At 53.0% G+C, this 25,086-nt stretch overlaps 1 protein-coding gene across 5 annotated transcripts in view; it reads right to left on the reverse strand.

Annotated features, from left to right (window-relative positions):
• Positions 1-25,086, reverse strand: part of CHLSN (cholesin) — a 133,784-nt gene that overhangs the window by 102,096 nt on the left and 6,602 nt on the right. For all 5 annotated transcript variants that reach the window (XM_019030783.4, XM_019030782.4, XM_055346746.2 and 2 more), the window contains exon 2: positions 20,237-20,366. In XM_019030783.4, coding sequence (XP_018886328.1) covers positions 20,237-20,365 — 129 coding nt within the window. In that variant the 5' untranslated portion in view covers position 20,366. The remainder of the gene's footprint in view (positions 1-20,236; positions 20,367-25,086) is intronic.

A 25,086-nucleotide genomic window follows, 5' to 3' on the forward strand; every position in this document is an offset into this window, starting at 1 on the left:
GAGAACAATAAGTTCAGAGGCTTCCTTTGAACAGTCAGGAAGTGGAGATAATCGCAGTAGAAGAGAGGGACAGACAGGAAGCCTACTCTTCTGCACTCTCTATTTTCTTAATATGTATCGCTATTTTATAAAAGAAAAATAGTTGTCATGGAGGAAGAGGGGTTACAATCCTGGGTAAAAGGGCCAGGGCAGGAGCATGGACAAGCCACAGGCTCTGGGCACCTCTGGAATAAAATCTCACTTCAGCTTAAAATACCAAACGTATACCGTGACCAGCAATTTCAATATGGTGACCAAGTGACATGCCCTTCGAATGCCAAGAAGACAACAGCCCCAGAAACAGCTTCAGTCAGGAGACCCAGGGTGCTGGCCTGGTTCTGCCTCCGGCCGGCTGTGGAACAGGCTTCTGGAGCCCGAGGATGACGCCCCAGCCTCTAAGAGCAGGTGCTTGAGAACAACAGGGGCTGCCTCATGGGGTGGCCTGTGGTTCAGTCTCAAAAGCAGCAAAGGAATCAATGAACTGTGAGATGCTGATGGTTACTCACTCCACAAATGACTGTGGTGACACTATGTGCAAAACCAGGAGGCCAGCCATGCTTTTAAAAATACTTAGAAAAAAAAATTACAAGCATGTGAAAATGTACCAAATATTTCTGTTTATTTTATTCATATTTTAAGACGAAGCCTCACTCTGTCGCCCAGGCTGGAAGGCAGCGGTGTGATCTCGGCTCATTGCAACCTCCGCCTCCCGGGTTCAGGCGATTCTCCTGCCTCAGCCTCCTGAGTAGCTGAGATTACAGGCGCACGCCACGCTTGGCTAACATTTCTCTTTCTAAATGTTTTCATGTGTTCTGTATTTTTCATAATGGGTGTGTTTTACTTTTAAAAAGAGGAGGAAAAGGCTTTGTTTTAAAAATTAAATTAAGAATGATATTAAAAGACCATTTATAAATCGAATCTATGCTGAGAGTTCGGCCGTGTCAGAAAGACGCGTCCATATCACAGGAACAGAGAGGAGCACACGGAGGGGAGAGGAGAGAGGCGAAGGGGCAGAGGAAGTTGCTTTCCTTGCTCAACTTTTCCTTGTATGATTTCGACGCTGTTTATTTAGGAAACGAACAGGAAATGCAGAGCGTTTCCAAGGCATGCACCATGCAGATGCTGCAAAAGTAGCTTCTACCCGCTGCTCACCGCTCCCATCCTCGAGTCCCACACACTGCCCGGCCGAGCACTCAGCTGTCAGGCTCTGCCAGCCACGTGGACTCTCCACATGCGGATGCCACCACCAACTTGCCCAACAGAGACAGCCACCTGGTCCCTGCACAGACTCAAGGGTGTGTGTGTCTGGGCATCAGAGGGCCATCCAGACCCAGCCAGAGCGAAACCCCAGAGACGCGTCCGTCCAGCGCTTCTGAGGGCCCGTGTTCTGGGTGCCGTGTGGGGGAGAGGACAGAGCCAAGAGAGGCCAGGACAGCGTGGCAGGGAGACGATGCAGGAGGGGATCAACGTGGAGAGGGGCAGGCAGGGGCCAGACTCAGGCTGGAGTGGCCGAGAGCTTCCACAGAGTCTGCTGGCAGCACAGATGGATTGACACAACAGGAGGAGCCCAGCCCACATGAGCAAACAGGAAGGCAGGCGGGAGAACAGGTGCAGCCTGGTGAGGGTGACCGGCCTGGGGCGGGCAGAAGGGCCCCACTCAGGGTGTATTTCAAAGGTAGACAAGACAGGGCTTACTGGGTGTGGGGTGCGGCCAGAAAAGAAACCAGAGAAGATGCCAGAGGAGAATCCCTGGCTGTGCTCCCAGCTACCAAAAGACCAACTGACCTCAAGTCTGAATCTGCCACCCCCTTCCCTCCGTGCTGTTTCTCCAGTGGCGAAGGGCAGCTGGGCCAGGTGAACACACAAAGAGGAAGCCAAACCGTGGTGCACAGCCAGGCCGGACAGAGGGATGCGGCTCCCTGCCCACCGTGACCACGGCCAGGAGCCCCCAACAGCAGGTCCTGCTGGGACTGCACCAGGCCACGGGGAAGCACAGCACTGCCGGCACCAGCTTCCTTGCCTGCCCGCGCAGCGTCAGCTCTACCTGGAAGGAACACAGACTCGACTCCGAGAAGGAAGGAAGCTCAAATGCTCTGTACTGCAGGACCATGAAGAGAAGCGGGGAAAGGAAAGAGCCACAGAGGAAGCCATGTGTCCATGTGCACTGTGAGCAAGGCCGACACCCACCCGGAAAAACTGCCGCTTACCCCCGTCTGCAACCCACTATCCCCAAGCTCAGTGGGCACTCCACAGCCCACCTAGGAATGGGAGAGAGAGCTCATGATGCACTCACAGACACCCAGCTACGCACGGGTCAACAAATACGGTCCCATCTGCAAAAAAAAGAGAAAACTGCCATTTACCAAGAACCCACTACACAGAAGCCAGTGACTGCGGAACCACCAACAGACATGACTCTGCCTTCTGCTTCTTAACCCAGGGAAGCTGGTGGCTTCTTCCCACTCTACAGAGAATAAGACCATGAGATGAGGGTTCTGTCTCCCAATCACAGAATTGGCTGTGGCTTCCAACACCATGCTGCCCACAAGCTGCAAAGCACATGCCAAAAGCTCAGTCAACAAGACAGAACTACTGGACAGGGCTCTGAACTCTTTTTGACAATCTTATGAACACTAGGGGTTCTCTCCCCACAACTGTACCACCGTGATGTACAGTCTGCAAGTTCTTCCCTGAATCCCACCAGTGGCCTGCAGGGAAGACCTTCCCGCATTGGAGCCCCACGCCCCGGGAGGAAGCAGAGGAGGGCTGTGTCCCGCACCCCGGGAGGAAGCAGAGGAGGGCTGTGTCCCACACTGGAGTCCCGCACCCCGGGAGGAAGCAGAAGGGGGCTGTGTCCCGCGCCCCGGGAGGAAGCAGAGGGGGGCTGTGTCCCGCGCCCCCCGGGAGGAAGCAGAGGGGGGCTGTGTCCCGCGCCCCCCGGGAGGAAGCAGAGGGGGGCTGTGTCCCGCGCACCCCGGGAGGAAGCAGAGGGGGGCTGTGTCCCGCACCCCGGGAGGAAGCAGAGGGGGGCTGTGTCCTGCGCCCCGGGAGGAAGCAGACAGAGGGGGGCTGTGTCCCGCGCCCCCCGGGAGGAAGCAGAAGGGGGTTGTGTCCCGCGCCCCCCGGGAGGAAGCAGAGGGGGGCTGTGTCCCGCGCCCCGGGGGGAAGCAGAGGGGGGCTGTGTCCCGCGCCCCGGGGGGAAGCAGAGGGGGGCTGTGTCCCGCGCCCCGGGGGGAAGCAGAGGGGGGCTGTGTCCCGCGCCCCGGGGGGGAAGCAGAGGGGGGCTGCTCTCCTTGGCGGGCCCTGTGGGCAGCTTTGCACCTATCTTCTGTGGACTCCACGAATCTCACGGCCCAAACGCACGGGTGTGCTGACTTGTCAACTGGGGGTTCCCATGAGGCGGGGGCAGTGCAAATCTGCCTGGGGTTCTGATTCTGTGCGGATGGCTTTCTATCCACCCCAGCTTCCCTGCCATGTGTCTCAGCCAGCTAAGAGGATTTTGTACCTCCCATTTTAAGGACAAGTGGCTCTCGGCTAGGAGGGTAGTTGAGTTCCACTCTCTGCTGCCTGAGTGAGATCACCCGGGTTGCCGTGTCACTGTTGACACACACGCCCCTACCGTGTACACCCGCTTTGATGCCGATGGGGGCCATCCAGTGTGCACCCCCCTCACTGGAGCGGCTGCTGGGTCTCTTCTTTACCACCTGCTTTTGAATTAACTATGCTAGAAAATTCGGCTGTGATATTTCTCCCAGGCTTTTTTTTTTTTTGAGACGGAGTCTCGCTCTGTCACCCAGGCTGGAGTGCAGTGGTGTAAACTCAGCTCACTGCAACTCTGCCTCCCAGGTTCAAGCGATTCTCCTGCCTCAGCCTCCCAAGTAGCTGGGATCACAGGCGCCCCACCATCACACCCAGCTCATTTTTCTGTTTTTTGTAGAGACAGGGTTTCAACATGTTGGCCAGACTGGTATCAAATTCCTGACCTCAGGTGATCCACCCGCCACAGCCTCCCAAAGTGCTCGGAGCCACCATGCCCAGCCTCTTCCAGTATTTTTATATGTTTGAGGCAGAAAGGACGATTTCCCATGTTGACCAATCCACCATATTGACAGAAGTTCCACATATCTGCATTACCTAAACTTTTATGACAAGCATGTATTTGTTTTAAACAATTTTAAAATACCTTAATCCAATAAAAGAGTTAAGACTCTTCAAGTGGTCCTAATCCCAACAGGCTGAAAACCACAGGCCTGAAGATCACCTTGGGAATCCAGCCGACACGACACGCATGGCCCCTGAGGCCCCCCATTCCTGTGTGGTTCCTAAAAGCATATAAAAAACACGTTCACTGCTCATTTTTGTAAAGGCTACAGTGTAACACTCCATTTGACTTGCAGCTCAGCACGCAGTCGCTCCACACCCTGTGGTGCGGTGAGTTTAGTCTGCAGGTGCGGACACGGAACAGGTGGACATGCCCTCCCCACTCACCTCTCCGTGGGCAACGGAGCCTTTCCCGCCCGCCAGGCCCTCCCCACTCACACCTCCATGGCCAGCAGGGCCCTTCCCCTCCCCCGCCAGGCCCTCCCCACTCACCCCTCCGTGGGCGGTGGAGCCCTTCCCGCCCGCCGGGCCCTGGGGCAGCACAGCTTCCCGATTCCCATGTGCCTCTGCGTCTCGGCGCCACGGGTGACTTTCGGTCCAGAGGCCAGCAAAGACATCTCTCTGTCTACCAGGCAACCACCTCCATTCTCACCTCCTCACGGGCAGACTCTAACTACCTCCGCTCTCTCCACAAATGCCAGTGCGAGCGCCGCCTCGCCGGGCCGTGGGCTGCGTCCAGGGCTACAGTAATGAGCCGGAGGGCAGCGTGGGGAGGACACCAATGCCGGCACCTTCTCCCGGGCCCTCCACGCCCAGACACGGAGGCTATGCAAATCTGCCCCCAGCGCAGAGGCGAGCGGGTGCCCACAGGAGACGGAGGAGCTCGCACCGGCCGAGGCAGGGCTCAGTCTGTGGAACAGCTCTGGTGGCACGAGCGCATGTGGTAGCAAAATCCCCACGCAGCCGCTCCTAGCTTCCCGCCAAAATACCTCGAGATGCCAGAAAGAAAAGCGCACACACCACCACAAAAGCTAAGCTAAACAATCCGCTGTGAAAATCAGGGAGGCACGTCCTCCGACGACAAGGATGCCGAGCAGGGCTTCCATCTTCACGGTGCGGCTGCAAGAGGAAAAGCCAGCCACCAAAGACCCTTCACCCCTCTCCCCGCGCCGGCACCTCCAGGGCCAAGGTCTCCAAATCTAACGGAGGCTGGGAAGGGCCCCTCAGTGTGAAGGCACGGCCGCCTGGGCAGCCTGAGCGCTCTTCCCGCGCCTCCCGCCACGTCTTCCCATGGCTCCCGTGGGGCAGAGCGGGAGCGGGTGTCGGGGGTTTGGGGAGATCCACCATGGGGACGCATCCCGAGGGAGCAGACCGGGACACGGGCCTCGCGGGGCCTGTGCGGCCACAGCGCTGTGGGGCGTGGGAGGCCGCTGTCTGTGTAGGGCAAAAGCCATAAACACAAACAGCCCAACTGGAAAAATATTTGAAACATGAAGGAAAGATAAAGGCTCTTAGTTTAAGAAGTGTGTTTGCAAATCAGTACAGAAAAGATAAATTACAATAGAAGTGGTTAAAAAAAAAAAAACAAAAACCACACACAGGCAATTCACAAAAAAAAACCAAATGACCAATATGTACATGGAAAATGACCATCAACCGTAATCTAAGAAGCTGAAATTAAAGCAATCATGCCGGGTGTGGTGGCACACGCCTGTAGTCCCAGCTACTCCAGAGGCCGAGGCAGAGAACTGCTTGAACCCGGGAGGTGGAGGTTGCAGTGAGCCGGGATCGCACCAGTGCACTCCAGCCTGGGCGACAGAGCGAGACTCCGTCTCAAAAGAAAAAAGCAAAAAAAACAACAAAAAACATTTACTGTCTGGCTTGGTGCTTTGCAGTCTGTCTAATCTGCAGTAAACTTTTGAGGAGGTGGCACCAGATATAACATGTCTCTGTTATTTTTAGAATTAACTGATTAAAATGTTTTGCTATTTAAAATAAATAAAATAAAGCAATCACCAGCTATCACTGCTTCCTGTCACACTGGATCACAACACCCAGGGAGGACACAGGGTAGCAGGTGTTCTGCTGTGGCCCAGGCCTCATATAACCATCTTGATGGCAAAGGTTTTCTCAAAGTGCAACTTTAAGGGAAAGACATAAAATGAAACCAACTACTGTTCTCATCCATGGCATAACACAAAGGTGTTGAACAAAACAGTCTTTACTCAAGGGCCTGCTGTTTGTCGTTTTGCTTAAAGTCAGTTTCTGGCCAGGTGCGGTGGCTCATCCCTGAAATCCCAGCACTCTGGGAGGCCAAGGCGAGAGGATCGCTTGAGCCTGGGATTTCAAGACCAGCCTAGGCAACATAGGGAGACTCTGTCCCTACAAAAAATACAAAATTTAGCTGGGCATGGTGATACATAAACCTGTGGTCCCAGCTACTTGGGAGGCTGAGGTGGGAGGATCACTTGAGCCAGGGAGGTTGAGGCTGCAGTGAGCCAGGATCACGCCATTGCACTTCAGCCTGGGTGACAGAGGGAGACCCTCTCAAAAAAAAAAAGTTGCAGTTTCCAAGGACCTTGGGGCGGGTGACACTGAGTGAGGACTTGCTGTGGATGGAAAAGCAAACATACCCACTGCAGAAATCCTCAGCACATGCAGCTGCTACAAACGTTAACAGCATCATTTCACAGTGGCAGAATCAGTCTTTCTGGTTTCTTCCTTAAATTTCTCTGTATTTTCTAATTTCTTCTACATTAATCATGTATAACTCAGGAAAAATAATACACATTACTTTTTTAAAATTACATTTTGCTGAGTTCTTTTCTGTTGACCACAAAGAAGCAGCGCTGGCAAACATCTGGGCTGATCACAGCAGCAATGACAGCATTAGATGGAAATTCCACTGACGTGGAAACAGTGGGCTTTCTGGAATATGGGGAAGTGGATCCTGTTTTCTTTGGCCCAAAATGAGGATGGTCAGATCTCCATGGCAGTGAGGAAGGCCGGCGAGCCTCCAGTTTCTCAGCAGTTCTTTGGATCTGACCAGCAGGCTGAGAAAGCCCAGCTTAGAGACGAGAGAGGCCGGCCGGGAGCCCAGTGCCAGCTAACAGCTCACCTGCCCTGCGGCCCGGCCTCCACCTGCTCACTCTGAGAGATGCCTGGCAAGGTGGCTGGGACGGCTACCCCCAAAAGGCTCCTGGAGAAAGAGACCACAGGAGTGCCCCACACAGACAGGGTGAACGAGCCTCCTCGGACAGGAACACCGTGGATGGCCCCACATGAAGCCAGGAAAGTCCCACGGAATCTGGCAGCTTCCAGCAACGATTGGGCCAATTGCACATATCACGAGCCTTGGAAAAGCAAACGAGCTTTAATTCTGCTTCTCCTAATTCCAAGGACATTAATCAGCTGTCCTCTTCGAAACGGGAGCGCTATGATCCAAATGGCTAAAAAAAAAAAAAAAAAAAGAAAAAGCGATCACACCATGTGCCAGTGAGGGTGCGGGGTCCGGCCTCAGCTGAGCTTGCAGTGCGAACGCAAAACGGCACGGCCACTCTGGAGAAGCGCAGCGGCTTCGTAAACATCTAAACATGCATGCACCACGCAACCTGGCAGCCACGTCCTGGGCACTTACCCCAGAGCGATGGAAACGTATGCTCAGGCATATTTACAGAGCTTTATTCACAAAAGCCAAAGCCCAGAGATCCAAATGTTCTTTGCACCGTGGATGAATAAGGGTCTATAAAGCAGCAGCACCAGGAGCCATGCAGTGCAGGATCCTCCTGTATCTTGACCGCCGCAGTGGTGGTTACAGAAAGCTACGCACGTGGAAAAACTGCAGGGCGCACACACATGCACACATCCGCACGTATAACCGTGGACTCTGGATGAGCTCTGTGCAAGGCATCCACATCGATGTCCTGGGGAAGCCAGGCCACACAGGCCCATCACGCTTTTTTTTTTTTTAATTTACTATGAATCTACCGTTATTTTAAACATAAACTTGCTTTAAGAGAAAGTGCGAAAGAGCGCCCCGATGGCACTGGCTTGCTGAGTACTGTGTTTTCACGCTGTCCCCCAGCAACCAATGCCCTGAAAGCCAGGAGTGCCCACTCCCGGAAGGCGCCGCCCGGGCAGCAGCAGCTGCTCCTGTTCTCTGCAGGCTGGTGCTCTTCCTGTTGGGAGCAGGTGTGCGACCCACATGGCAGGGGCACGGACTCGCTTCGACCGTCCACACAGAAGATTCCGTAAGCATCACGAGGTGCTGATGGGTCACCACGCCCCACAGGATGCAGAACAGCTGGAATCAGATGGCAGCGCTGGGCAGGGACTCGGAGCTCATCTACTTCACATCTCACGCTCCACAGGACTCCTTCCCGGGCGGCCCTTACAACACCCACCTCGTCCCAGCCTGAGCATTTCCCAGGACAGACTCATTACCTCCTCTTAGACAGCACTGATTTTCCGACAGCGCGCCTCATCCCAAGCCACCGTCTCTGCCTGTAATTCCTACCCGCGGGTGCCAGCTCTGACTGCCAGGCAAGGAGCGGTGCAGAAACTCTGAGCCATGGCAGGCTTCGAGGGGCAAAGGGGCTCCAGGACCCGGCCTGGACGGCGGGAAGGGCAAAGGGGCTCCAGGACTCAGCCTGGATGGCGGGAAGCCACGCTTTGCTCTGGGGCTCTTCTCAAACTTGTCTCCAGGGAGCAAATGGAGAGGCCCGAGCTCAGGAAGCAGTACAAACCTCTCAGTGGCTCAACTTCCCGTCGACGTAGATACTAATTTTATATTTCAAGTCATATGTCCTCTTGTTGCTCACTGATGCCCTATTCTTCTCCTAATTAACCCGCAGTGCAGCGGTGCCCACAGCAAGCTTTCCCACTGTAGCAAGGACACGGCCCTGATCATTTCCCACAATAAACCCAGAGTCCTGCCAACCTCCCAAGGGGTGCAAGCCAGACCGTGCAGCCACTGGCCCAGACAAGGGCCGGGCTGTTCCTTACTCAAAGTGCAACCACTGGGCCTCTTCCACGTGGTAGGAGACGCAGAACTGGAGGCAGAAAGACCTGCTGCCTAAGTGCCACGATCTGTCAGGGCAGAGGCCGCCCGCAGCTGGGGAGTGACCTCAGACGCAGGTCCTAAGCTGCAGGTTAAAGAGGTAAATGCGCCCCTGTCACCAGCGTGAATTGTGGTGAGCCTGGAGAAATGCTGTTTCTGCCTTGGTTGGACTCGATGTTTAGACTCGGAGAATGAAACTTCAGCCCCCGGCAGCCTCTGTGGGTAAATCAGCTTTGGTTGGACACGGCTGCCCCCGCTCGGCCGCTCATGGCCTAACGCTGCTCCTGCTCCACAGGCCGTGATGGGCGCGGCGCCCAAGGGCTAGCCCCTTCCCCAGCTGGCCTTTACGGAAGGACTGAGGCCAGCTCTCCCATGGGTGAGGGAAAGAGATGGTGATCAGGAACACCAGCAAACCAGGGCTGACAAGAGCAAGGAATCGCCAGGCCCAAACTGCGGGGTGAGCCAGGGTTCAGAAACGAGGGTGGCCCGGGAGCCATTCTGCCCGGGCGATGGGCAGGTGTCCGAGGCCCCACAGGGCAGGAGGGGAGGTGGAGGGGCTCACAGGAGAGCTGCCCCTGCCCCACACGAAGCAGCTGCTCTCACAGGGTTGCAGGGTTGGACGTGGGTGGGAGCCATGGTCACTCTGCAGCCTTCCCAGCAACCCCATAAGCACCAAGCTCCCTGTGTTAAACCCCTTCCTGTTTGAGATGCCTGTGGGAGTCCTGTTTCGCCTTTGTGGATACCATGGGCATGTCTGTTACCAGGCTGCAGTCCACAAAAGTGAAAGCTCATGCTTTGGCGGAAACAATTCAAAGTCTCTACTTGCTTAAAAATTCTCATCTTTTGAGATAAATAAGATCCAAAAAGATATGTCTCATTTTATGATAAATCTTTGCTGTTTTTTAGGAGTGTTTCTTGGGGAGAGAGAAGAAACTTTGATTTTCATCATGTCTGGGTGTTAAATTTCTCCAAACACTTCTTGGGCATTCACTGAGATGAGAAACGGCCCCGGCCCTGCCACTGCCCACCCTTCGGGAAACGCCCCACCAGAGACCCAGCCCCCAGGCTCGCCTCACCGGGCGTCCAGGAGATGTTTGCTATTTAACACAGAGAACAGGAAATCAGGAGGCACTGCCCATCACCTCCCAGGTCAGACGCCATCCACCCTCGTCATCGCTCCCCAGGTCAGACGCCATCCACCCTCGTCATCACTCCCCAGGTCAGACGCCATCCACCCCTCGTCATCACCGGCACCCACGCAGGATGACATCACTACAGCTCTACGGATGGCTTCCATCACCAACGCCCACGCAGGATGATGACATCACTACAGTTCTACGGACCGGCTTCCATCACCAACGCCCACGCAGAATGACATCACTACAGCTCTATGGATGGCTTCCATCACCAACGCCCACGCAGGATGATGACATCACTACAGTTCTACGGATGGCTACCATCACCAACGCCCATGCAGGATGATGACATAACTACAGCTCTACGGACTGGCTTCCGTCACCAACGCCCACGCAGCATGACATCACTACAGCTCCACAGATGGCTTCCATCACTGACGACCACGCAGGATGATGACATCACTACAGCTCTACGGATGGCTTCCATCACCAACGCCCATGCAGGATGATGACATCACTACAGCTCTACGGATGGCTTCCATCACCGACGCCCACGCAGGATGATGACATCACTACAGCTCTACGGATGGCTTCCATCACAGACGCCCACACAGGATGATCACATCACTACAGCTCTATGGATGGCTTCCATCACCGACGCCCACGCAGGATGATGACATCACTACAGCTCTACGGACCGGCTACCATCACCGAAGCCCACGCAGGATGATGACATCACTACAGCTCTATGGATGGCTTCCATCACCAACGCCCAAGCAGGATGATGACATCACTACAGTTCTACGGATGGCTTCCATCACCAACGCCCACGCACGATGATCACATCACTACAGCTCTACGGACTGGCTTCCATCACCAACGCCCATGCAGCATGACATCACTACAGCTCTACGGACCGGCTTCCATCACCCACACGCCTTTTTCATTTTGTTTTGTTTTCTAGAGACCAGGTCTTGCTACGTTGCCCAGGCTGGCCCTGAACTCCTGAGCTCAAGGGATCCTCCCACCTCGGCCCCCCTAGAAGCTGGGACCACAGGCCTGTGCTTATTCAAAAACAGACAAAAAGGAAGCCCATCGTTTCTGCTACGGGAATGCTGCCAGTGTCACATGCTGCCCATCTTCTCATCCAGAGAGCCACACTATGTTTCCTTCAGAATCAACTGAGACCAAAACAAGAAAACCACAGCACAACGCTTACCCAGCAAATATATTAAAATACCAGGCTTCTGGGTTAAGCCAGAAACAAAAAAGTAGTTCTGCTTTGGAAAATGTGAATTATATGGTCATATTAAAGATGATCACCTCTATCATACAACACTGGCTCAAAAGTCCTAGCCGTTGCTAGAAGAAAAACAAAGGCATAAACACGAAGTGGAGACACACCTGCCATTCTCTGCAGACATTTTCGCTTACTTCAAAAACCCGATCCAAGAGAATCAATTGACAACAGAATTAGAAAGCTCAGCATCGTTGTTAGCTCTAAGATCAACATCCAAATTATCTATAACTTCCCAATACACCATCAATAACCATTATGACACACCAAAGGAGGAAACAGACTCAAAAGTATCAAGAATCCTAACAAGAAACAAGCAAGACCTTTCCAGAGAAAACCATAAAACTTTCCTGAATAACAGAAAAGACACCCTCAATAAGTCGCAAAAAAATGTTCGTGGAGTAGAAAAGCTGATTCCAAAATTCACACAAATAAAAGGCCAAGAACACTGTCAAAAAAATAATGAAGAAAGAGTTTCTTATGGCCGGGCAAGGTGGCTCACGCCTGTAATATCAGGACTTTGTGAGGCCTGAGGAGGGAGAATAACTGGAGCCCAGGAGTTTGAGACCAGCCTGGGCAAGATAGTGAGACCCCATCTCTACCAAAAAAAAAAAAGAGGTACTTACTTTGCTAGATATTAAAGCATATATTTTTTTAAAAAACTAAAGTATTAAACAGTGTGGTAAGGACCTCACTAAATAAATTACGGTATAACAAGATAATGGAATACTATGAGACTCTTAAAAAAAATAGGCTATTGTGGGCTGGGCGCGGTGGCTCACGCCTGTCATCCCAGCACTTTGGGAGGCCGAGGCAGGAGGATCACGAGATCTAGAGATCGAGACCATCCAGGCCAACATGGTGAAACCCCGTCTCTACTAAAAATACAAAATTAGCCAGGCGTGGTGGCACGCACCTGTTAATAGGATATTCTAACCAGGATTCTAAGACAATTCAAATGATGAAAGAACTGTCTTTTCAACAAGCAGAGCTGGGGCAAGTAGATATTCGCATGTAGAAGAATGAAACTGTATCTCCACCTTGCACTACACTCAACAATTAACAAAAAACAAATCAAAAACGTAAATGTAAAGCCAGACACAGGGGCTCACACCTGTATTCCCAGCACTTTGAGAGGCCAAGGCAGGAGGCTTGCTTCGTAGATGTGGCATCAAAAGCACAGGCAACAAAAGAAAAATAGATCAGCTGGTTTTCATCAAAATTGAAATCTTAAGCGCCTCAAAGGACATCAAGAAAGTGAAAGAGAAGCCACAGAATGGGAGAAAATACCTGGAAGTGTACTTCCCAGACACACTAGGATATCTAGAGTCAGAAGGTCACATATCACAGTGCTGGCGCGGACAAGGAGAAAGTGCAACCCTCGGCTGGGCGCGGTGGATCACGCCTGTGATTTCAGCACTTTTGGGAGGCCGAGGCAGGCTGCTCACCTGAGGTCAGGAGTTCAAGACCAGCCCAGCCAACAAGGCGAAACCCTGTCTCTACAAAAAAATACAAAATTAGCTGGGCGTGTTGGCACATGCCTGTAATTCCAGCTACTCGGGAGGCTGAGAGAGGAGAATCGCTTGAACCCGGGAGGCAGAGGTTGCGGTGAGCCGAGATTGTGTCACTGCACTCCAGCCTGGGCAACAAGAGCGAAACTCCGTCATTAAAAAAAAAAAAAAAAAAAGGGATAGAATGCTCAACAAAAGATTCTAAGGCAAGTGTATCTTTCTTTTAGAACAAAAGAAGTTAGATCCCTATCACACATAAAACAAATTTAAATTGGTTCTAAAAAATATAAAAGAGAAGCACTTCTTTTGGAAGAAAAAAACAGAAGTCATAAAGAAAAAAACTGACCTTACGTCAATTATATCTCAATAAAAAGCTGTTTTTTAAAACCACATACTCAGAATGATGAGACTACACCTATAAGAGCAGCCAAAAATTATACCTCAATAAAAAGCTGTTTTTTAAAACCACATACTCAGTATGACAAGACAGCACTTACCAGAGCCGCCAAGATTAAGAAGCCAGCAGCACCACGTGTCAACCAGGGTGTGGAGGCGCCAGGACCCTCATGCTTCTTTTTTGTTCAACATTTTGGTTTTTTTTTAATTTTTAGACAGGGTCTCGCTCTGTCACCCAGGCTGGAGTACAGTGGTGCAATCTTGGCTCACTGCAGCCTCCGGTGATTCTCCCATCTTCGCCTCCCTAGCAGCTGAGACTACAGGTGCACGCCACCATGCCTGGCCAATTTTTGTATTTTTTGTACAGACAGGGTTTCACCATGTTGCCCCGGCTGGTCTCAAACTCCTGAACTCAAGTGATCCTTCTGCCTCGGCCTCCCAAAAGTGCTGAGATTACAGGCACGAGCCACCGTACCCGGCCAGCAGCTTCTCAAAAAATTAACCACGCACTTACTATAGGATCCAGCAATTCCGGTCCTCAGAACGAAAGCATAGAAAGTCGCAGATGCAAATGTTCACAGCACATTCATAACAGCCCCAAGCTAGGAACAACTCAGTCTCCAAACCCTGGTAAACGAGCGAGAGAATCTGTGATCATTCCGCACCATGGACTATTACTCAGTCCCAAAAACGGATGGACACAGGGCAGCACGGCCGACAGGCGGCCCATGAACTATTAGCCATGAAAACGGATCAAAAACAGATGGACATGGGGCAGCGCGGCTGGCAGACAGCCCATGAACTATTAGCCCCAAAAACGAATGGACATGGGGCAGATGGACTATTTTACTCAGCCACAAAAACGGATGAAAAACGGATGGACACGGGGCAGCACGGCCGGCAGGGATGGAGGAGGGAGCCGGCCTCCCGCTGCCTACGCGGGCTTCAGGGAGACCACACAAGTTCTCGGGGTCTCAGTTCTCCCACAAGTAAGACTGTTCCTCAGGTTCCACCTGCCTTTCAGCCCTGTACATGTATGAGTTGAAAATTCAGTCGGCAGACAACCCGGCATGCAGCACTCAGACAGGAGAAAATAAAAGCAATGTGGTGGGGGTGGGTGGAATTCTACTAAGAAAAACAATTTGGGCTCCCAGGGAGCCTCCACAGACACCAGCCACCACTCAGCCCCAAGAGTTCAATGACACACAATCCCACTGCCAGGGCAGTAATGCTTCTTGGGGCAAAATACCATTGGTCTTAAGTATTTTGGATCAGAGCAAATTCTCAAGGCCATGAAGTTCACGGCCTCATTTGATGGTTTTATAAAGCTGCGGGCTTCACGCTCAAGTAATTCACACTGATTTTCAAGATTACAAAAGCAGCAAATCGAGAGCCTCTACACGCCGGTTCAAGCCAAGTAGCCCTGCTCCCTTCCGCTGACCACCACCTGTGCCCCGCGTTCTGGCTGTGCGAGGCGCAAGCCCTACAGCCAGACGGTCACGCCAGGCGGGTTTACAGCCAAGACCACGAAACACCCAGGGCCAGAAAGACTGCACCTGGGAACATGGTACCCTGGGCTTACTGTGGCCCCCGAAGCCTTCTGTGGCCACTGCACTCACAGAGGGCAGCGTGCTGCACACGCCCGAGGCCTTGTCTGAGCCCTCATGGTCCTTACACGGCACCTCGACACATGGACCCTGCCCTCGACTGAGGCTCCGCCGGCTCGCAGCCAGCCACAGGAAGCGATCCTGGTCTCTGCTAGTGGGCTCCATGAGGTAACCAGAGTCAGAAACCAGGGGTGAGTCTCTTCCCCAGGCCCAGCTGGCGAGGTGACTGAAACCAGCACAGCACCCACGCCTCTGCCCCTGGCACCTCCAGGCTGCTGAGAATCAGCTGTCAAGATGCTCGTGGGGACGGAAAGTGTTGCACACATAAGGGATTCTTACGAGGCAGAGGAAGCCAGGGGGGTTCTGCTGACATGCTGACAGCAGTGGACTGAGGGAGCCCACCTTCCATTTCCAGGCAGCCAAACAGCACTGACAGCAGCAGGGAGGAGGCAAGGTCATCACAGGGGCCTCCACACCAGCAGCCACTCGGCTGGCTCTGCATGGGGTGGTCACGCTTATGCTGCCTTCCCCCGCATACGGCTCCGTGGCTTCAGACAGAAACAGAAAAGCTAAGGGTCCCCTTTAGTGAGACTGGAGAGGCAGGGGGAGAGCGAAAGACAGAAAGACCTGCCGAGTCACATGACCTCCCACCACGTCCGCCGACCCCAAGGGATGCTGGGCAGCAGGCCTGGCTCAGCCAGGGCCCCACAGTCCTCCCGAAGGACATGTGTCATTTGAAACCTCATCCTCCCAAGCCGCTCAAGTGGGAAACCAGGCCTGGAAGGGTTAAAGGAACGTGAAAACAGAACTCCTAAACCCCAGCTCCCCGGGGAGGGCTTAGCTATGAAACAGGAAGCAGACAGGGCAAACCCTGGGACCCCTCTGGTCCACGAGAGGAAAGGCCCGAGGCGCCAACCCCAGCGTCAGAACCTCCTGCCCGCAGAGCTGAGGAGGACAGAAGCGGCAGGTGCCAGTCCCTCCTAAGACCAGTGGGCAATCATACAGCCCAGTCACCAAGACACGAGACAGGCCCATGGGAGCAACTGTTCCTCCTGCCGGGGCCACCACAAGCCACCCACCTCCCCAGCACTCCAGGCCAGCAGGACCCTCCGGGATGGGGAGCTCAGCAAACAACACCCAGAGCCGAGACCCTGAGGCCCTGGTGCCCAGGACCGAGGAACAGCCAAACCTCACCAGTGCCAGACAGAGGCACCAGGGACTGAAGCCTGGGAGAGTGAGTGCACCCGGCCCAGGAGGCTTCCCGGGCCAAGCCCACAGGCCTGAGTGGGAACCGGAACGCTGAAGGAACACTCCCCAAGGGGCGATGAAGTTCCCATCACTTGGGGACATGGCGGCGATCCTGGCGCAAGCTCAGACTGCTCATGCTGTGGGAAGAGGCTGCACGGGGCCCCGGGAGTGGCCGCTGACCCACAGGCTCCCCAGACGGACGTTGCTGGGAGGACAACACAGTGGTCCACGGGGGGACACAGGCTTCTCCATCCTCGATGGTGGATTCCGGAGGTTCATCCAGGACCCACTGGGGGAGGGGAGGGAAGCAGCGCAGTACTTTTCCACACGCTGCCCCGGAGCCCAGGAATGCTGCTCCCCAGGCCCAGCCGCCCACCCTCCTAAGCACTTGGATTCAGCTTCACAAAAACGCTTGACACTTTTTTTTTTTAACAATTTCCCACGAGAACCAGGGAGAGTCAGCAAGGAAATAGCCATATTAGCAGAGACACCCCATTTCGCTGGGAGACTAGCTCCCAGACACACAAGAACATGAGCCCCTGAGCCCCCACACTCCATCTGAAAACCCTCCCAGTAGCCTGGAAACTGGCCACGGGGGCATGCAGTTTGCAGAGAATCCAGCCGAAGGCAGCTCCCTCGGAAGGAACGTGCTGCCGACCCCTGCTGGTGAACCGGGCTCCACCGAGACCGCATTCCCTGGCTTCCCAGGCCCTCTTCCCGCTGCCAGCTCCTCCAAAGGCTAAGGAACCAGCTCCAGGTCGCTTCCCAACGCTCAGCTGGGCGGGCCTGAGACCAACTCCACGCCAGTGGCCGGAAAGCCAAGTGAGAGTTGGTGACTCTGCCGGCAGCCGCGTGTTACAGACCAGCAGAGTCCAGCCCTCAAAGCGGAGCTGGAGGAAACAAAGGCTTTTTCTTTCCCCTCTTGCTTTCCAGCTTTCTTTTAATCAACACATATTTTAATAATGAAAAATAATCACATACTTTAAAATAATTACTTGAACCAGAACAAAAGGACAGACACCACTCCCTCACTTGGGCAGGAGTTTTAACCTCTGCCCACAGTCACTGTAGGCCGAGCTGTCTTGGGGGTCCTGCCAGTGACCAGCGGCCTGTGTGGGGATCTGGCTGGAGGAGGGTTCACCAAGAAGGGAGAGCCAGAAGCCTCTTGACTCAACTCAAAAAGTCCAGGGTGACGCCGCGCCCATCAAAGTCGTGTGTGCCTGAGGCTCTGCGGAATTGAGACTGGGCTGAACCACAGAACAAGAGCTCCAACAGCTCTCGGGAAACCAGCGTCCATCTGGAACCCAAACTAAAAAGCACAACTGGACCTCAGGCTGTGAAGAAGGAGTGAGTAAGAGGCAGTCGGCCTGGGGGACACAGGAATTCAACAGCCTGCGGAGGAGGAGCCGAAATTCAAGGTGAGGCTCAGATGGAATGCGGGGCTGCCTGCTGACCCGCTGCGCGGGAGCCGCAGGACCTCTGCACCTGCCAGGCCTCAGCCTCCGGGTGACCTTGGGGTGTTCTGCTAGAGAGCCCAGGACAAGCTGTCTGGCTGTGCTTGGGGTGCTGTCTGGCTTCCCTCGCCTGGGGGGTGGCAGTGAGAGACGACCCTCCGAGACAGCCAGGACGTCCTCTAGGCACACACCCCAGCTTCTCCCCTCCACCCACGCCTGCTGAGCCGCCTGCAGCCACAGACGTGGTGGATGTGATTTCACACCACCTTCCGAGAGCTCAGCACTGCCTCACTGGACAGGATCCCAGAGTGAGCTGGGCCACACCCAGCAACCAGGCACGCTCCACCGTCCCGGGCATCCGCGGCTGGGTAGCCCATGGACCCCTCCAAGCACTGGCTGTGCCCACCTCCTGCTGGAAGCCGCTTTGAAGGGCCCGCGTGGGCTCCCCCTTTCCACCTCCCTTTGCACAGCGGCCATTTTCTCATTTCATGAAAAACAGGGCCACCTGCCACCCCACATCTCACAGTGGCACACTGCCCCGGGCACGAGACCTCCAGCACTAATCAATGGCAAAGCTTGAACCCTGGTGTCACCCTGGGGAAGTGAACAAATGTAACAAGCCAGCACCGGGCCCCTGCACAACTCAGGGACCCAGTCCACCTGTCACTTACTGATAGAGCTTTAAAATAAATCCTGAAAATATGTGCCCAAACCACAGAATGGTCTCAAAGTTCAAGGACTTAAGCAACAAAGCTACAACACTACTCTTGCTCCCATTTACTCATCTATGTCAACAAGGGCGCTCAGCACTGAAATCTGACATGAGAACAGGAACAAAGCCCGTGGAAACCCGCTTTCTCTCGAGCAGTGACAGCGCGGATCCACAGGTGAGTGCGCCAAGCGCAGACACGGAAAGCCCTGCCCTTCCACGGGGTGGTAACATGGGGTGACAATGCTCTTACCACGATGTGACGCATGCGTCGTCAGATTTCACTTTATGTAGACTCATTTGTGAAAATTCCTAATCTATTATGCTGTTTCGATCAACTGCATGCTACTAATGGTAAACACAGCTCAATGTAGAAGAAAAATTTTAACACTCAGACCTTGGTGGGTCAAAAAATGTTGTATATTTTCAAATTGAAATGTACATGCATCTTTTTGTGGAAGATAAACGATACAGTACATAATAAAACACTTTCAAGAATAAAAATGCAGGGCCTGGCGCAGTGGCTCACACCTGTAATCCCAGCACTTTGGGAGGCCGAGGCGGGTGGATCACGAGGTCAGGAGGTCGAGACCATCCCTGCTAACATGGTGAAACCCCGTCTCTACTAAAAAATACAAAAAATTAGCTGGGCGTGGTGGTAGGCGCCTGTAGTCCCAGCTACTCAGAAGGCTGAGACAAGAGAGTGCGTGAACCTGGGAGGCGGAGCTGGCAGTGAGCCAAGATGGCGCCACTGCACTCCAGCCTGGGTGACAGAGCGAGACTCTGTCTCAAAAAAAAAAAAAAAAGAATAAAAAAGCAGGCCAGGTGCGGTGGCTCACGCCTGTAATTCCAGCATACTGGGAGGCCGAGGTGGGTGGATCACTTGAGGTCGGGAGTTTCAAGACCAGCCTGGCCAACATGGTGAAACCCGGTCTCTATCAAATATACAAAAAACTAGTCGGGCGTGGTGGTGTGCACCTGCAGTCTTCGCTACCTGTGGGGCTGAGGCAGGAAAATCGCTGGAACCCAGGAGATGGAGGTTGCACTGAGCTGAGATCCCACCACTGCACTCCAGCCTGGGCGACAGAGACCGTGTCTCAAGAAAACGAAGAATAAAAATGCATAACTTTAGGAGAAGATGGCTCACGTGTCTTTTCAAGTGAATGGTGGTGGATACTCAAATCTCAACGTTATTCATAATCCGCTGCACACAGTTTAGAAAGTGACACCAGTAGGTGATTTTCAAATGGACAATAATCGTGTTATTCGACACGAACATTTCTAGATGTGCATTTTTAAACACAGGCTTTCAGGACACGCCTCTGCACATGCCCAGGTGAGGAGCCGCCCCTCGCACCTTCCCAGGGCCCAACCGAAGGCCTGCTGCAGGCCCCTCACCATCCTGCATGCCGCCACCAAGTCCCCTACACGACATGGCACCTAAAACAGCAGTTTCCTGGCAGCTAAGAAAGGCAGTCAGAGGGTTCCAACTCAAAATTTACTAAAATCCTTCTTTGTCCTACAATCGCTTCTGGAAGGCACCAAGCCCAACCACGCCTCCGCACCTGTTCCAGCCTCTGCTCCACAGAGACCAGCAGGCTGAGCCGCCCCCTCTCCCTCCGGATCAGATAACAGGTGGATCCCAGAGGGCAGGGCTAGTGAAGCACAGGCGGCCTTACCTTGGAGCCGGCTCCTTCGCCACTTGGTGCAGCCTCAGGGCCCAGCAGTGGCCCCTCTGCTGACGCCTTCTTCAGCTTTTTGTTCTTTTTCTCTGTCACTTCAGGAACTTTTCTCTTCTGTTTTGCCATCCTGCAACAGAGAAAGTAAATTGCTGAAGACAAGGAAATAAAAGACTTAACTCATATAAGATTTTTAAATAAAAAGAGGTAGGGCACTCTCCCATTAAAAAAAAAAGAGTATTATGGAAAACATATAAGAGTTAAAATAAACTCAAACTCCCACATTTCATAACCTATGGACAACCAACTTGACACATTTTGGTATATTTCCTTTCTGTCTTTTTTTTTTTTTTTTTTTGAGTCAGGGCCTCACTCTGTCACCCAGGCTGGAGTGCAGTGGCGCGATCTCAGCTCATCTCACTGTCACCCAGGCTGGAGTGCACTGGCGCGATCTCGGCTCAGCTCACTGTCACCCAGGCTGGAGTGCAGTGGCGTGATCTCGGCTCATCCCACCCTGTCACCCAGGCTGGAGTGCAGTGGCGCCATCTCGACTCATCCCACCCTGTCACCCAGGCTGGAGTGCAGTGGCGCCATCTCGGCTCATCCCACCCTGTCACCCAGGCTGGAGTGCAGTGGCACAATCTCGGCTCATCCCACCCTGTCACCCAGACTGGAGTGCAGTGGCGCCATCTCGGCTCATCTCACTGTCACCCAGGCTGGAGTGCAGTGGCGCGATCTCGGCTCATCTCACTGTCACCCAGGCTGGAGTGCAGTGGCACAATCTCGGCTCATCCCACCCTGTCACCCAGGCTGGAGTGCAGTGGCGCCATCTCGGCTCATCCCACCGTGTCACCCAGGCTGGAGTGCAGTGGCGCCATCTCGACTCATTCCACCCTGTCACCCAGACTGGAGTGCAGTGGCGCCATCTTGGCTCATCCCACCCTGTCACTCGGGCTGGAGTGCAGTGGCACAATCTTGGCTCACTGCATCCTCAAAATTCCAGGCTCAAGCCATCCTCCCACCTCAGTGTCCTGAGCAGCTGTAACCACAGGCGTATGCCACCATGCCTGGCTAACTTAAATTTTTTGTAGAGGCAGGGTCTTGCTATGCTGCCCAGGATGGTCTTAAACCCCTTGGTTCAAGCCATCCTCTGCCTCGGCCTCCCCAAGTGCTGGGGCCACTGCCATGAGCCACCGTGCCCAGCCCCACTCGGTCTTTTTTCTGAGTGTTTTTATTTAACATAGCTGCAATCATACATGGATTACATACACTATATTTCTAACTGAACATGAACACAAAGCGTTTAAGATTAAGAGAAATACCATTTTTAGTGACATTATCATAATTTCCCAAAGGTGAAAATCTGCCTGCTCTCTAATTACTGAATATTTTGAATTGTTTTCACTTTCTCCTATCAGGCTCACTCATGCTCCCCATCAACTAGGGAAGCTGTGGCACCACACGGGCTGCGGGCACCGGTCCTGCCCATCACAGGACACCTGGCCCCCTCAGGTGGAGGGGCTCAAGGACCACCGTGAGTCTGGGGTCTCCTCTGAGCAGGCAAGGAGCATGGAGCAGGCCACGTATGGACGCGGCATTCAAGAGGCACGTGGTTAGGCCTCCTTTCTCCAGCACAGCTGTCTCCAGAACACCACGCCAGGACGGAGAAGTCCAGGGACGGCAGAACCCGTGTCCTTTGTGGACTGTGTGATGAGGGAGCCGAAAGAGGCAGCTGAGGCCACCAGACTTGGGAGCCTGCTGGAGGGGCTGGGGTAGCAGGCCCTGGGCCCCTGATGGAGGGGTGCTGGCGGCTGTGGCCAGGACCTAAGGAACAACCTGGGGTGGCGGCGGGCAGGGACAAGGCTGCTTCTAGGAGGGAGAAGTAGGGGCCCGGCCCATGCCTGCTGCTGCAGCGAAGCCTCCTGCATGGGCTCACTCATGCAGGACAGCAGGAGCAGAAGCCCTCACCTGATCCCATGCCCCTGTCCCCACCCCTCCCTTCCTATCCCCACCCTCCCCAGGGCCACCCCCTCACCCACACTCACTCCTCCCTACACTCCTCCCCACCCTCCAGCTCCCAGTCTCCTCTGCCGCCCCCACTGGGTGCAGCCTAAAAGGAGCTGAGAACAGAAAAGTGTCCTGCAGAGCCCCAGGCTATGTGGGCCCTGGGTGGGTGGGGGCGGGGGGTTGCCACAGAGGTGCTGGGGAGCCAAGAGACAGGAGCTCAACAACCAGCACACGCAGCATGCACGCTGCTTCACCACGGCCTCCAGCCCGGACGGCTCAGACACACACCCAAGAAAGGACCACGTCAGTAACCCAGGGAACACCCAGAAAGCCAGATCCCACCCCAAAATTAAAACAGTCCAGGCACAGTGGCTCAAGCCTGTCATCCCAGCATTCTGGGAGGCTGAGGTGGGCAGACTGCTTGAGCCCAGGAGTTTGAGACCAGCCTGGGCAACATAGCGAGGCTCCACGTCTACAAAACATTTTTTAAAAATTGGCTATGCTTGGTGGTGCACACCTGTGGTCCCAGCTACTCAGGAGGTAGAGGTGGGAGGATTGCTTGAGCCCGGGAGGTCGAGGCTGCAGTGAGCCATGACTGTACCACTGCACTCCAGCCTGGGCAAAAGAATGAGACCTTGTGTTTTTTAAAAAAAAGAAAAAAAAAAGAGTAAAGCAGGAAAGGTTACAGAAGAGCAGCAGTTTAAAAAGGATGATCATCATGGAAAGGGCCTGGCAGCATTGAGCCCACCTAGAGCCCAGGTGTGGTCTAAATACCACTCGCTGTGAAAAAGAGTCAGGGGAGGTCAAGACAGGCCTGGGATGCCAAGTGAGGCCAGAAGCCAAGGAGACAGTCAAAGAGCAAAGGCCTTGTCTGTTCAAAGGGCAGAGCCTGCACAAGGGGTCCCCCCATCCCACTCGGGGCTGTCACTGGTAACAGCACATTGGAAGAATATTCCTATTGTGGAATCAGAAAACCCCAAGCTCCTTATTCTTTAATTGAGCCTTATCTTTAAAAAGCATCAGAAGCCAGAGGCTACAGATTTCAATTAGCTGTGTAATAAGAAATCTTGGAAGAATGAGATACTGTTGACACAGGGGCTCTGGAAAGACAAAAGACCATGCCAGCCAATTACCTTGTGAGAGAAATAAGAAAAGTTCAGCAAATATTTACACACCCATTACTATAAAAGTTAAGTAAAATCTATATTCATTCTGTAAGTTATCATTTAAAAACTTAATCACTATGTCTATTTGCTAAAAAGGGATAAAAGACTTTTCCATATTATGGAAAGGTTCCTTTTAATAGTTCTAAAGGAAAGTGACTCAAGCTTTCAGATAATGAATGTTTGTTATGGAAAATGACGTTTACTTTCATTTACTGTCAACTGATTTTCAACAAGAGTGCCATGACAATTCAGTGGGAAAGACAAATGGTGCCAGGACAACTGGCTACCAACATATAAAAGAATGGATTTGGAACCCTACCTCACACCATACACAAAACTAACTCAAAATAGATCAAAGTCCTAAATGGAAGAGCTAAAACTATAAAATTATTAGAAGAAAACACAGGATTAAATCTTCATGACCTTGGATTAGGCAATGGCGTCTTACATATGGCACCAAAAACACGTGGCAAAAGAAAAAGAGATAATAAATTGGACTACAACAAAATTTAAAACTTTTGTGCTGCAAAGGATGCCAGCAAGAAAGTAAAGAGGCTGAGTGCAGTGGCTAATGCCTGTAATCCCAGCACTTTGGGAGGCCAAGGCAGGAGGATCACTTGAGGCCAGAAGTTCCAGACCAGTCCCGGCCACACAGCAAGACCACATCTCTACAAAAAACAAAGCAAAAAGAAAACCCAGGCTAGGCGCAGTGGCTCACGGCTCTAATCCCAGCACTTTGGGAGGATGAGATGGGAGGACTGCTCGAGCCCAGGAGTTCAAGACCAGCTTGGGCAACATGGTGAGGCTCCATCTCTACAAAAAATACAAAAAATTAGCTGGGCATGGTGATGCACACCTGTAGTCCCAGCTACTTGGGAGGCTGAAGTGGGAGGATGACCTGAGCTCTGGAAGTTGAGGTTGTAATAAGCCATGATTAGGCCACTGCAACCCAGCCTGGACAACAGAGTGAGAACTTGTTTAAAAAAAAAAAAAAAAAAGACCACCCATAGTATTGGAGAAAATACCTGCAAATCACATATCTGACAAGACACTAGTAACCAGAATATATAAAGACCTCTAACAACTCAACAATAGGAGACAAATAACCCGGTTTTTAAATGGGGAAGGGATCTGAAGAGACGTCTCTCCAAAGAAGATACACGACTGACCAACAGGCACGTGAAACACAGCTCAGCATCACGGGTCATTTAGGAAATGCCAATCAAACAGAAACGAACACATCTCCATAAAAATGTGTCCAATGATGTTCACGGCAGTATGTGCCTAATATTCAAGCAGTGGAAACAACCTCCGTGTCTGTGCATCCATGGACGAAGGGGGAAACAAGACGTGGCGTATTCGCACAGGGGATACTATTCAGCCACCAGAGGAAATGGGATACTGACATCTGCCACAAGACAATAAACCCAGAAAGACACTGTGCCGGGCAGGAGAAGCCAGACGCCCGAGACTCCACACTGCAAAATTCCACTTCTGTGAAAAGCTCAGGATACGTAAATTATACTGACAGAAAGGAGATGAGAGATTATTTAGGGATAGGGCAAGTGGAGGGAAGAGTGGGTGACCACTAAGGGGTACAGGGTTTCTTGTGGCAGAAGGAAAAAGTCTTAAAATTAGATTGTGGTGATGGTTTCACAATCCCTTGATATACTGCAA

The sequence above is a fragment of the Gorilla gorilla genome, chromosome 6 (assembly GCF_029281585.2).
Source record: "Gorilla gorilla gorilla isolate KB3781 chromosome 6, NHGRI_mGorGor1-v2.1_pri, whole genome shotgun sequence".
NCBI lineage: Eukaryota > Metazoa > Chordata > Mammalia > Primates > Hominidae > Gorilla > Gorilla gorilla.